Source organism: Hippocampus guttulatus, chromosome 5 (assembly GCF_054856545.1).
Source record: "Hippocampus guttulatus isolate MCC_2025c chromosome 5, RoL_Hgut_1.0, whole genome shotgun sequence".
In the NCBI taxonomy this organism is placed as follows: Eukaryota; Metazoa; Chordata; class Actinopteri; order Syngnathiformes; family Syngnathidae; genus Hippocampus; species Hippocampus guttulatus.
The window spans coordinates 10015355-10029155 of record NC_141265.1 but is presented as its reverse complement, the minus strand read 5'-3'; the positions used below and the strand labels follow the sequence as shown (position 1 = coordinate 10029155).

General features: G+C 40.7%; 2 protein-coding genes across 5 annotated transcripts; one reads left to right on the top strand and one right to left on the bottom strand.

The window, feature by feature from the left end:
* Positions 1 to 257: 257 nt before the first annotated feature.
* On the bottom strand, positions 258 to 4149 carry c5h5orf34 (chromosome 5 C5orf34 homolog). Of its 3 annotated transcripts, none has more exons than XM_086112402.1 (11): positions 3838 to 4149; positions 3628 to 3717; positions 3193 to 3555; positions 1990 to 2249; positions 1801 to 1896; positions 1241 to 1367; positions 1055 to 1146; positions 906 to 972; positions 738 to 835; positions 595 to 641; positions 258 to 492 (listed from the first exon to the last, which is right to left on the bottom strand). In XM_086112402.1, exons 1-11 carry the CDS (start codon positions 4042 to 4044, stop codon positions 293 to 295), a joined length of 1647 nt encoding a protein of 548 aa, XP_085968528.1. In that variant the 5' UTR covers positions 4045 to 4149; the 3' UTR covers positions 258 to 292. The 3 variants fall into 3 exon arrangements, with proteins under 3 accessions (XP_085968528.1, XP_085968529.1, XP_085968530.1); XM_086112403.1 differs by having other exon boundaries at positions 951 to 972; XM_086112404.1 differs by having other exon boundaries at positions 3193 to 3276.
* Positions 4150 to 6495: 2346 nt separating this feature from the next.
* Positions 6496 to 12885, top strand: rnf34a (ring finger protein 34a). Of its 2 annotated transcripts, XM_086110941.1 has the most exons (8): positions 6496 to 6633; positions 7043 to 7261; positions 8210 to 8620; positions 9525 to 9587; positions 9754 to 9955; positions 11012 to 11041; positions 11187 to 11228; positions 12203 to 12885. In XM_086110941.1, the coding sequence occupies exons 1-8, from the start codon at positions 6628 to 6630 to the stop codon at positions 12388 to 12390; spliced, it is 1161 nt and encodes a 386-aa protein (XP_085967067.1). In that variant the 5' UTR covers positions 6496 to 6627; the 3' UTR covers positions 12391 to 12885. The 2 variants fall into 2 exon arrangements, with proteins under 2 accessions (XP_085967067.1, XP_085967068.1); XM_086110942.1 differs by lacking the exon at positions 11187 to 11228.
* The last annotated feature ends 916 nt before the right edge of the window (positions 12886 to 13801 follow it).

The window sequence follows — 13801 nt, the reverse complement described above, 5'->3', positions numbered from 1 at the left end:
ACTTGAATGAGCAGTTGAGATAAAAGTTATTCACTTTAAATAACTCGGAGCAGTGTTTCGGGAAAAACAAAGACTACATGACAGAGTGTTTTGATTTATTACCGGTAATTTGTGGCAGCCTCACATTGTGTTGTGATTCAATTGAACCTGTCTCATGTAAGAAAGTTTGGGAATGGGTGTTCCATAGATGGCTGCTAGATACTAAAACATAATTCTGGTGTGAGGGGTAAATCAACACATGCCATCAAACATTTATTGTACTTGTGTTTATTTGAGTCACGCACACAAATTCTCAGCAATCAAACTGTCCAATCCCACTTAAGGTTTGCTTGGCTGCAGTTATGAGTGCATCAATATCCTGTATGGCTTTGGATGTCTTCTGTAGAGTTTCTGCAATGCTGCCTTCACTCACTGGCTCATGAGTGATCTCGGTCAAACCATTCGGTGCACATCCTTTCTCCCCTCTTTCCTTGTTACTGTCTTCTAAAGAAACTGAGCACACAGTGTTAAAGAACACAACTTACCTCATATAAATTTGAAACCTATGTAGCTGAGATGACATCGCTGATGGTGATATTTATTTATGTAGGATACATATGAATCGCTGTATCTTTGCAAGCTCTGCAGCAACCAGATCTGACCTGAGATTTGTTTAAAGGAGAATCAAAAAATCATCAATGGTATTCAGGAACTAACGTACATATACATATACAGTACATACATATACAACAACTCACCGACTTTCTACGGTCTCACTATTATTCTCATGCTGTCCCAGAGGTGAAGGACTGGACAGGATTCCCTCAACCATTGTTGGTTTGAACAATACATTTAGCTATAAGCAAAGAAAATGTGTTCAGGCTATGTATATACCTATAAATATCCATGTAAAAGTCAACCACCACCTGTAGCAAGCAGCTGGGTATAGCAGGGATCCTCAGTTTTTTTACCTCATTGTATCTGGTGAGAAGTCTTCAAAAAACAGTAATGGTGAGATGTGAGATGTACTAGAGTTGACATAAGTGAACAGGTTCACTGGACGGTTACATCTTACCTGCTGGCACAACTCAAAACAGAGCAAACGGCGTACAACTGCCCAGGCACGTTAGGTGGCAGGCCATTCATATGATATGTTATCTCTTTAACCTGTAGTGATGAATTAGATTTTAAGCAGCTAGGTAGAGATCCCATGCAAGTGAATAATGGAAATTTGAGATGGATAAAAAGATGAAAGGCTGACTTTTGTCTGCACTGATTGGCACTCAGGCTTATAATGAATAAAGTACATGCTGAGGACTCCGTTAGATCGGATGACAGACCCATCCCCTGGAGAAACTTCTATGACTGGGACATCTTGGTCCAATATCCTACAGAAGAGACATTTAAGCAGTTGTCATAGCTGACACGATGTTTTTGAAGTTCTCCTCCAAATAAAGTTGAAGTCCAAATGTTGAGTAGCCGTTTCCATACCAATAATACATTGTCTCAGAATGAAGAACGTGAATGTCATGCATAACAATGATGAGGCCCGAAAAATATCACTGACATAGGACAGTGCTGCACTTCCATTTGTGGCCAAATAGTATTCATGAACAAATACATGCAGGTCTAATTGACATGGCACAACAGAAAGTATACAGTATTGGTTAGTTATCATTAGTGAACTCCACTTTAAAGACATTGATAAAGATTAAACCTGAATGCAAAGCCCACGAGTGCCATTTTGCCAGGATCGGAGCAGAGTCTCGTGAACTGAAGAGTCCAGTTAGTGTCCACCACGAACAAGGATTTTCTGCACACCTGTACGTTACCCCTTGGTGCCACATCACTTTCACCATTTCTGCTGGAGAGTCTTGATCAAGTTGGTTGTTTGGGACTGGGTCTTGAAATTTCCAACTTTAAAGCCCCCCCGCACCCCAAAAAAAGATGTGAAACAGTAATAGAAAACAGTGATACATCTGCAAAATTCAAGGGAGCTTTGCAAAGAACCTGTGAAAGTGAGGAGATGAGCAGTTGAGAGGCAGGGCTTGAGGGAGGAGAAACGCTCTCTCATCATTACTTAAGTCTGAGGTATTCAGAGTTTGGTCAGCCTTTGAATGTCTGGTTCGCCCTTCTCCATCACCGCCAGGGTTGGAGACACGAGCTCTCCAGTGACGGAGAGCTAAGGAAAGAGGGTAGCACCACTGTGGTGGAACTGCATGACAGGAGTGATGCTGAACGAGTGCGACTGACTGGTACTTTTCCTCTGGCTGAAAAGACAAGCCCAGTAAAACACCATACATGGTCAATGTTGCATTTCATATCACAAAAAAACACAGATAAAGATGGCAGAAAATCCAAAGTCGAACACAATCCATTCTCGGAGGCTGATTGACTTAAGCAGGGGAGACATAATTGGGAAAAAAAGCAAGGACAATCCGATGAGCCTGTGTCTGGTACACAGGAGCCCAAGGAAATCGCATTTTCAATATGCCGCATTGAAGTAGTTGGGTTTATGTCATAATTTTTTCAGGTATAATTTGGTTTTAAAACAAAACTTGGGTTTTATGAATTATTAAGATGAAGTCCAAGATGGCGCTCGGCAAGTGCTCTCATGAGCCTTGCTTTTTTTTGTTGTTTTTGTGTTTGCTTTGTCACTTTGTGTTTGTTGTTGTGTCGTGTGGACCGGATGTGGATTGTTTTTCAGCATTTTTGGCCATGACATTCATCAAGAAGGAGACTCGGTGCTTGGTGGCTGCGCCTTCTCGGCAGCATGGGTATACGAGCAGCTTTTCAAGTTAAATTCAAAGTGGGCCAGATCAGAATGTTTGACATTTCAACAACATATATTGCAAATATTTGCCATTCAACGTATGGTTAACCTAAAGGCATAATTAGGTGGATCTTTTTTAACTTACTGTCACAATATCAAAAAAGAAATACCAATGTGCTTGCTAAATATGTTTTTTTTCTTCATTTATGTATATGTATAATCAAACAATATTGTTTGTTGAATGTGTTGTGTGTTTTTCTTGTTTTATGAAATCATGAAGAAATGACTTTGGCAATTGTGCTACTAATTTGATGAATGACTTTTCCTGAAAATGTAATGGTATTAAGGATACCTACTATTAAAAAAAGCTAGGTTGCTCATCCACAAACAAACCCACAGTGATGAAAACGTAATATCCTGGGCAAAGGTAAATATCTTACCTTGGCTTCATGAGTGACCATTTGAGGACAACATGACGTTTTCCCTTCCTTCTGATGAAACTCTTGAACGTCATCACTGGAGGTCTGCAGACATTTTACCTTCAAATGGGTCAAGCTGCTTCCATGCTGCTGTTGACTGTCTGGGATCCTTTCAGGATCTCGATTCAAATTTTGTGCTTGCTGATGGAGAGGTTGGCTGAGCATGCATGCATACTCCACAAAGAACTCTTCACCCGAGGGTGACAGTGTCAGAAGAGTGAGTTTGTCCTCTGATTTGATGATGGTCTCCCCTCCAGGTAAAAACTCTGCATTACAGGAGGACCATGCTGGCCACTGCACTTCCAAGTTAATGCTTAATAAAGGCTGGGGGGCGGGGTGGTGGAATGAATGTATGTACAGGTAGAATGTATGAGAAGATACTGAAGATAATGGTACCTGTTTATGGCTCGGAGTGGTGAGTTCTTCTGGCAGATATGGTCGACTGGCATACTTATTTCTGAATGCCAGTGCAGTGATGATCAATTCCTGAGTTGAGAAGAATGACGCAGCTTTGACAAACAATACACTAAATGACTGTACAATTATTCGTTTCAAATTACATCAGTTAACGTTTAAAAATGGGGTCAGTATTTTTTTTAACTGTACTTTATAAGCGCTGGTGGTGAACCGCGTCCTCTGTCGAACTCTCACGGGAGTTTGAAGCGGATGTTCAGCAGGGACTGAGCCTCTTGCCAGCATGAACTCGCTGCCACAGGGCGAAAGTAGTAACTGTGCCCCGTTTTCATAGCGAATATCGACAGACTCGTCCGCATACATGATCATCGTACTCATAAGGGAGGCGCCGGCTTCCATCGTTAACACGACTGACGTTTAAACCAAAAGAAATGTTCTCCGTCAACTTCGCCTGAGTAGACCACTAGACCCCAAACGCGGACAATCTCAAAACAGAAACCACCTGTGACGTCATCAGAAATGGACGCTCACATTCTGTTTGACAGCAGTGGCAATAACATATCAAAGATTTTACACGTCATAATTGTTACAATTTACAGGTATTAAATGTTCACAAAAGTATCGATAATTAGTCTCGTTCAGATCCCTTATTCTGAGTTTGACAGAAGGTGAACGTTTCAAGTCAGTTTTGTTGGATTACAACGAAAAATCCTTGAGATTTTTGGCGAAATAATGATCATTGTTTAATCCGGCCATCCAGTCACTATTTCTAGTCAATGTATAGTTTTATTTTCTAGATATATCGATCGATCAAGAAACGATAATGATGTGTTTAAATATTATAACTACTCATTACATAAAAACTGAATAACACGTGTTTTAATGACCTTTTATTTTAATTTACCTGACACTAAATATATTAGAAAAAGTAGTCAAACTTAGTCAATGTTAAAAAAAAATCACCATGGTCTCTGTGTATGATTCCATTGCCATTTTCAACAGATTTAAAATCCAAATGATTGGTTTACAACTCTCCTGGTGTAAATGGTTTTTTGACGAAATGGCAGCTACATCCACGATAGATGGATCTGCATGGTCATTCAATACTCCTTCCACAAGTGAAAATACAAGACAAACGATTACACTGGACTCACACTACTAGTAGGCAATAGGGACCGACTGGCCCCTGAATATCCCTGTATAATTGACACCCTTAGAAATATAGATGTTTTAAATTTAACAAAATATTTTAAAGGCTGTTAAATCGCCAATAAGTGTTTCCCACGAACAATAGGCGTTGTTCTGCACCCCCAAAAACAAAATTTTTATACTTTTTTTTTTAATGTTGAAAAATCCACAAATAGGTTAATCCACGGGTGTTGAAACATGAGAAGGCATCAATCCACGGTCCTGCCTTTATTGGGGCTTGCATGCACTTCACAGTTAACTTTTTTAGACTTGGGGCTAAATATCCACTCATGAGCAATGTTACGTGACAACATATTCTTACACCACTGTGCAAACTAGTTCATTGTGTGTGGTTTGTAACCTCGAAATCAAGTATGTTGAAACAACCAACCATGGGCCTCTCTGTAATATGTCTTTTTCTTTACATCGTTATTACTATGGATTGCAAAAAAATATAAGTAGACCCTGTTTGGTGCAGAATCATAAACGTTGCAGCCATATTGAATGTGGAGCAATTAGCGGCGATGTCTTATTCATTTGCGAGATGCAGCAAAACTCATGAGACATAGACTGAACAAAGACCATTTATTGTATTTGGTTATATGGGACTGACATACATTTGCGAAAACAATTTGCTGACCACATGGTAAAAAATTATGAAGTCCCGTGTATGCATATGCTGAGAATTACCACGGTGAAACTCATCTCCAAAGAAGTCCATCCATCCATTTTCCAAACCGCTTGATCCTCACTAGGGTCGCGGGGGGTGTCTATACCAGCTGTCTTCGGGCAGTAGGCGGGGGACACCCTGAATCGGTTGCCAGCCAATCGCAGGGCACACAGAGACGAACAACCATCCACGCTCACATTCACACCTAGGGACAATTTAGAGTGTTCAATCAGCCTGCCATGCATGTTTTTGGAAATTGGGAGGAAACCGGAGTACCCGGAGAAAACCCACGCACGCCCGGGGAGAACATGCAAACTCCACACAGCGAGGCCGGAGCTGGAATTGAACCTCTGCACTGTGAAGTCGACGTGCTAACCACTGGACTACCGGGCCGCCCACATATTATAATCATGAACTAAAATCATCATCACCCATATCGGGTTGAGAGGAGAAAAGGTTACAATGTTGAATTATATTGCCACGATTTTAAAAATGCTATACTATTTTATTTTCTCAAAACTGTAAAAGAATAATGTACTTTTTATTTAACTTTTTTTTTTAATCGGGCCTAATTGAGCTATTTTTGTAAAACAAAATCCAGGGGTAAAATGGAAGCTCTCACACTTTAAATTAGCCATTAAAACACAGTTTATGCTACAAGATATCACATAATACTTAGAATACACGCTGTAATAATTAGTTTCTTTGTCGGTGATAACACAGTCCAGGTTTTTTACACAACTGAACAAATTAGTCTGCGATTGGCCCCCAACCCTACTACCCGAAGACAGCTGGGGTCGGCTCCAGCACGCCCGCGACCCTTGTGATGATCAGAAATTAGAAAATGGATATATGAACAGTTTCGTGTATGGTGATACTGTATGCTACAGCAAATACGTGTTACAGAGCAAGGACGAGTTCATTCCAGTTGATGGCGATAAAGAACTGTCTTGTTGTGTCTGTGGCCACGTAGCGAAACAGAAGAAGAATCCCGAACGCTCGCACTCTGCAGCGTAATCACGCCAAGACACCGTTGGACAGTTCAGCAGTTTACCAACAGACGCCCACCTTGCAATGAATACACTGTCAACCTGCCCATTCTCAGTAGACATTCCGGAGCGGCAATGAAGGTGCCTTTTCACTTAACTCTCGTTTCATTCTCAGCTTCGTTTCCTGCTTTGATGGTTGCTAGCATCCAGCTAACCTTAGCAATGTAACCCGAGCCATCGGTGGCCACTTTATCCTGATGTTAACCAGTGCGAATGTAGTGTTGGTTACAGGATTATCTTGCCAGTGACGCTAAAGGGTGTCTTTTCCCTGTCAGAAACGTCTCGTTCTGTGTGTAAATGCAAATATTTAAATGATGTTGCTTTTGGTTGTGAAGCTAAATTAATAGTACTGCATATTTCTTCCGCTTAAATTTCATTGAGCAGACATTCACTCACTGGGACACATTGTGTTCCCGCCTCGAATTTGAGAAAATATATTAAAGAAAATACAAGTTAATCTGAAGTGAACGCGCTTTCTTAAAAATATCAGGCAGGAGCCTCGTCCGTGTGGGCTTCATGCTGCGGTCTCCTGAATGAAGTTATGGGTACCGGAGCCGTCAGAGGTCAGCAGCCAGGCTTCGGGGCAGGTGCTGGACCCTTCAGGTTCGCCCCCAGTGCAGGATACTCTACATACCCTCCCACTAGCTCAGGAACTCCCAGCCTAGTTTGCAAGTCCTGTGGTCTGGCGTTCTCGGTCTTCAGGAGGAAGGTAGGTACCACACCAGGGGCTTTTGATGGCATGTTTGTTTATTGTGTGCATGTGAGGAGCAAAGTACACAAAACTTAAAACACGTAGTAAGTGAACATAGCACGTCAGTTTTTGCTCAAATAATTGATTTCCCAGTGTTAGATGTGTGTGTTTTTAAGAGACAATATTTCAGACGACATTGAAAAAGTGACGTTTCAATATTTGATTTTGGACATTGTTTTTGTTCAAATTTGATGTTATTTCGATGTGCGACTCAATTTTAAGTGGCCTGTGGAGCGAATTACTAATCATTACAGACAAGTGTAATGCAAATTGCTATTAATATGCAATTAACCTTTATTAAAAACAGTTGTAGGCTTCAGTGTTTATCAGCATAAACCATAATGCGTGTCATCATATCAGTTTTAATGTCATGGATGTGAATAAGACAAAAAAATCATAATGCTTACAAATCCTCTTCTTTTGTTTTAGAGCTAAGGTTTAATGGGGTAAAGTCCATTTCGTTTACACCCAGATGCCAGCAGTTTTGTTTTAATTGGAAGCACAGTGTGGTCCCAGCTGATTCTTGAAGCAGATGCTGAAACATGCCCCACCCCCTTGCCTCGAACTCATTGCTCATGTTCATGTATGGCAGAGGGTCTCCTTATGTCAAGACCTCGAGCTTGTCTCGCTCGCGTGCCAATGGAATCCCAATCCATGCATGTGTTACTTTTTGATCTTTGTCAGTTAAAAAAAAATCATGCAACCTGCTGTTTCTGTGCATGAACATCTTGAACAGATGTTCTGCTTCTGAAGGGCTCATTGAATATCACTTTTATTTTTATTCCTTTTTTTGTCCAAATGCAGGTTGTTTTTTTTATTTTTATGCAGCAACTTTTAAACACAGTTAAATGCCTAGAATGTCTCATTTCCAATGCCTTTTTTTTCCCTGCTATATTTTCCCTTCAGCACATTTGCAGCGACTGCAAGAAGTGCTTCTGCTCTCTGTGTTCCATGCCTCTCGAGAATGTGCGCATCTGTGCCACGTGTCATTTGCTGAAGGCGACAGCCTTCCATCGGCCACGGCTAATGCGTCTAAGGGTCAGGGACCTGCGACAGTACTTGTTGCTCCATAATGTCCCCACCGACACGTGCAGAGAAAAAGAAGACTTGGTGGACCTGGTGCTCTGTCACCAAGGCAGTGAGGAGGAGGATGAGGAGGAAGGAGAGGAGGAGCAGGAGCCTGACACAAGTAGTCTCCACTCTCGTTCCATGTATACTCCACCACCTTCGACCACACAGTCTGCCTCAGAGCTGTCTCAACTTGCTGCCTCTCAGTCGGAACCTCTCAGCAGGAGTGATAGTTCTGACAGCAACCGGGTCAGTAGATGAATACCTTTTTTGTTAACTCTGATAAATTGAAGACAAACGCAGTATTCGGAATCAATCACATATTCCCTACTGCATAATCACGGTAATGAATTGGGTCTTGTTTATTGGGATATACAGTATATAGAGTCCACACATTAGTTAAAGGAAGGCTTAATTAATTTTACGTGAGTGGCTTGATTGCTAGTACTGTAATTTATTTGTTGAGCTTTGAAAAATGCATGAGCTGCAAAATACACCTCAATATTGATATATTTCACGCTTATGGTAACATTTTCAACACATGGGTTCCTCCATGTCGGGTCCAACGAGACTTAACGTGAGCAATTTAATGTTGGAAAATACTGTAGTCACACATTGGGCATTGAGGAGGACACAAAACAATTCCATAATGCATAGCAAAAATCTGTAAGGGCTTGACCAGAAGAAACAGCACACTGGCATGATCCCCCCCCCCCCAAAAAAATAAAAAAAAATATATATATACACACACACACACACACACACACACATACATATAGGTGCACTAACCATCAATACAGTGTACACACAGAAATGTCATTACATTAAGGTTCAACACAGATATGATTTTGAAAAAATTCACCAACTTTGAAAGAGAGGTAAATGGAAATTGAACAAATTGAAGTTCTAACCTTATTGTGGTGTGAGCCAGGTAAAGAGGGATGATGGATAATAAGAAGCTCTGAGGTGACAGATCCACTAGAATTATGTGAACAGCTTTGGGACTACTTAGCCTTACTATAAAAGGAGGAGGGTGCCATTGTGCTCACGGTATCATGCTTCCTAACTAAGAATGACTAATTTAGCTCGTCAGTAGGCTCTCTGTTCCTTTGCATGTACTGAAGAGGAATGTTCTCCTTCTGTTCTGATGCAGGACATAGGTGATGCCACATCAGTGTCATTTCTCAACTTGGACCCCAGTGAACACACACCTGAGGTAATCGGAGTGATGATCTTTTGTGAGCATGTCTATTTAGTGCAGTTCCAGGTTTCTGAGATTGAAGGCATTTTCTATCGCAACACATCACAAGAGCAATGTGGTTTGATGTTAATTATGTGGATAAGGGTTATTACTGTTTGACTCGAGCCTTGTGCTGCCTTAGACGAGCCCTCAGACGCGGCGTCTGCTCCGAGCGTCTCTTTCGGACATCTCCGGTGTGAGTGACATCGAGGGCCTCTCTGTCAGGCAGTTGAAGGAGATCCTGGCCAGGAACTTTGTCAACTATTCAGGGTGCTGTGAGAAGTGGGAGCTGGTGGAGCGGGTCGGCAGACTCTACAGAGAAACAGAGGAGAACAGGAAATCATGTGGGTGTTCATTTGGTTGCTCAGAATCAAACTCATGATTGCTGAACATGTACTGTAATAGGCTGGGTTGAGAAAGTCTTGTTTATATTCGACTATTATCAGCCTAACATGTCATTGCCATTGTATGTTTTCAACTACACGATAAAAACGAAGTAGGACACAAAATATTATGAGGCCAGCAACTTCAACGACAAAGAGTCACACTTTTTCATCAGTGATACATAGTGGCCACACAGGAACGCACACGTCTTAACTAGATGTATGACAAAAATGACATTTTAATTATGGACAATATCATTTTATTTTTTTTTTACATTAGAAAGGCCTCTCATTGCAAAAATTATCTTTCAAGGATGGCACAAAATTGCTTAACAGCAAACCACCATTAAGTGCAGAATTAATATTGTGCAATTTTTTAGAAAAAACTCATTCAATATTTCAAGATTACTTATCTATTATGTTTGTCCTGCACTTCATTCCAAATCTGCGAAACAATGATGAGGCCTACTCTCGTCGTATTATAGGGCACCATAAACAGTTATGCGATATCTGGCTTCTACTGGTGATATTGCAACTAAATACAATACAGAGCATCCACACAATTCCCAGGGGATTGGTCCCTAACCCAGCCACCCTGCAAAGAGCGAAATTTCATATATAATTGATCAGGTGCGCATGGACCAATTACCGGTTTGATGGTTTACCATGGTTTTAAAAAGGCAAAGTTTCAATAACCACTAACGCTGTCGATGAGCTGTTTTCTTTTTTGAGGAGACTTCTAAAATAGGCACGATGGCTGCATTCAGACTCCAGGCATATCTGATTCAAATCAGATTCCTTCTCAAACCTGATTTTTACGGCTAGTTGTCCACACAGTTTTAACAGTCATTTTATGATTGTAATGTGCAATCTGTTTTCAGTATATCCCATGCGACATGGAATACATATTCGTGGCCAACCGTATTGATTTATATAACCAGTTTTCATGCTGTCACTTGATTGTTGCTCTTGTACAGGTGGTCGATATCTGTGATTCATTTCCTTTCTTTCTTGCAGTAGAAAATGTGAGCAGTACTGTAACCAAAGGTAAGCACTTAATTGTCCTGAATATGCACCCCCTGCTTTTAACCACACTTGCTGGACTGTATGGTTAAAACCTATATACACTTATTATGTTTTTTTTTCTTAATCATGCTCAATTTTATCTTACTTTAATTCTTCCACACTTAAGTGGTGGCCTTCCCCCCTCCTATCTACAATGGGGCCATTGGAGGTAAGGTGGTCTCCTCGATGTGCTCTGTCATCTTATAAACTGCATCTGTTCTGTTCATCATCATTATCAACCCCACTGATGCGTATTCCCACCGCATCCCTTTTGGTGAAACTCCTGCATGTAGTTCCTTCAGGCAGAATGCAATTATCCGCAAAGGTCTCTGGTTTACTTGAGTAAAGCATGTTGTCTTGCTTTTTCCCACAAGAAGGCTAATTGAAACATTATTTTAAATTGTCCTCTTTGTGATGTTCCTGCCACATTGAATTCACAGTCAAACATAAGTCATCTTGTTAGCTTTTGCAAAGCTCATCATGTAATGTACACTACACACAAAAAGGGATATCTGGCTTTTAGGTGAAATTTATGGAAACTGTAAAACATTCACGCTACAGTGACATCACATCATGAAAATAGGACATTTAAACAGAAGGATGCACTCGGGAGTTCCTCATCTAAAACAATTCATTGAAACAAAAAGTTAACAATGGTGGGTACACCTCCTTCTAAGGATCAAACGTCTGTTGTGAATTTTGCCTTTGAGCTCGTTAGAGAATAGCAACTTGTGCAAAAGGCACTGAAACATCAGTTGGACATGTGCATTCAAAACCTTAGAGTAAGTCACATTAAGTTCACCTGTAAAGGTTTGAATGCATTTTAGGCTCGTCCTGAAAGTTAACTATCCCTAACTCTTTTGTGAGTACAGTAATCCATGTCTACTCCCTGTCTATAGTCACTGCTGCACACGCAAATTTCAAATTCATGAGGTTTTCAATTCCAAGTGCATTCTTTAACATAGCCAGCAGGGGGCAATTCCACTACAGTACAGTACAGTACTATCATCTCCATCTTTGTAATGTGGTGTTTGTCTTTTCCAATTTATTATCAAACAAATTACGACCCCAACTCCTCATTAAACAAGACGAACAAAGCATTTACATTTCATATATGTCGACCCCCGTCCCTTTTTTTTGCAGATGGTGAGAGAGTTCCACAGATGTTCCTCGACGAAAACCTTTGCAGGATCTGCATGGACGCTGTGATCGACTGCGTTCTGCTGGAGTGCGGCCACATGGTGACCTGCACCAAGTGTGGCAAGAGGATGAGCGAGTGCCCCATCTGCAGGCAGTACGTCGTTAGGGCCGTGCACGTCTTCAAGTCCTAATGCAACATCTACGCTCACTTCAGCTTCAACGCAGCAACTTTGACTCAGATGGTCTCTTAAATCAACCAGGGCCATCGCATCCTCTCAATCACTTTCTGTTCATGTTTCAAGTTTGTCGCCGCCCTTTTTTTTTTTTACCTGATTTGCACACATGGAAATACGTTTCTGCTGTTCTAGTAAGAATCATTCCTGACGTAAACATATCTCTTGTCTATTTTACAACAAAAAGAATGTTGAATCTGGGTGCACTCCTTTCCCTCGGTTCTGCCTACAAAGTGTAGCCAGTCTTGTGTTGACACAGGACCTCATTACACAACTGCTACAAGTGACTACAAAACTTAGTAATACCAAGGACGCACACTTTGACAAGACGGTACGCACATGGTGCCAAATAACAGGTGAGATTTGATGCTCCTCACCCATCACTTATCTTCCACTCTTAGTGGGTGAGTTTGTGGCTTAATAGCAGTAGTAGTGGGAGGGGAGGGGGGGGGGGGGGGGCTGAGATGAGATGTTTAGGAATTCTCCAATACGTAATGTAGGCCACTAACCAGATGACAGTCGAGTAAGATGATTAGAAATCACAGTAGGTGTTGGTGATGGACAATGATGATTTGTTTTTGAACTGTTTTGTAATACAGTATATGCTTGAATCAAAATGCATTAACATTGAGATTCTAACTTTAGGTCTGTCATTACAGCAATAGTTGGTCTTCGCCACCACCTCTGTCTCAGCATATGAGACAAAAATCGGTGCTAGTCATCTTATCTTCACCTTTTTCGAGTCAAACTGTGGATATAACTGAATGTTCATTTGTTTTTGTTTACGGTCTGTGAAATAAAGTCTTATTTATTTTCTCAAGTCAAATCAATTAACTGAATTATTCACAGTAGTGAAGATGAATGGATATAGGCATACAAAAATGACGTACTAATTTATATTTGCATAAATTATTGCACATGATATATATATATACACACACACACATCCCCCATTTGTAAAATATTTTTAAACAACCCTTGGAGTTTTTTTTTTTGGACAGGTAACAATCTGTTTTGTCCCAGTTGGAACATATTCGGGTATCCTTTCCACCTATATCTCAAATATTTTTCACGTTTTATTTTCTCCAAATGTGTGCAAACCTCTCTTTGAACCTTACTGGCACCAAAAAAAAAAAAAAAAATCCAAGATTTCTGCCATTCGAATCAAGACGTTTCCTTCATGAACCGCATCAGAGCAGGACACGCTTTTCCTGCTCTGATTTATTGTGTGAACGTTTTATTTTAATAAAGAGCTATATATATATATATATATACACATACTGTGTATATATATCTCACACGCGTGTACAGTGATCCCTCGCTATTTCGCGGTTCGTTTATTGCAGCTTCAGTGCATCGCGGATTTTTT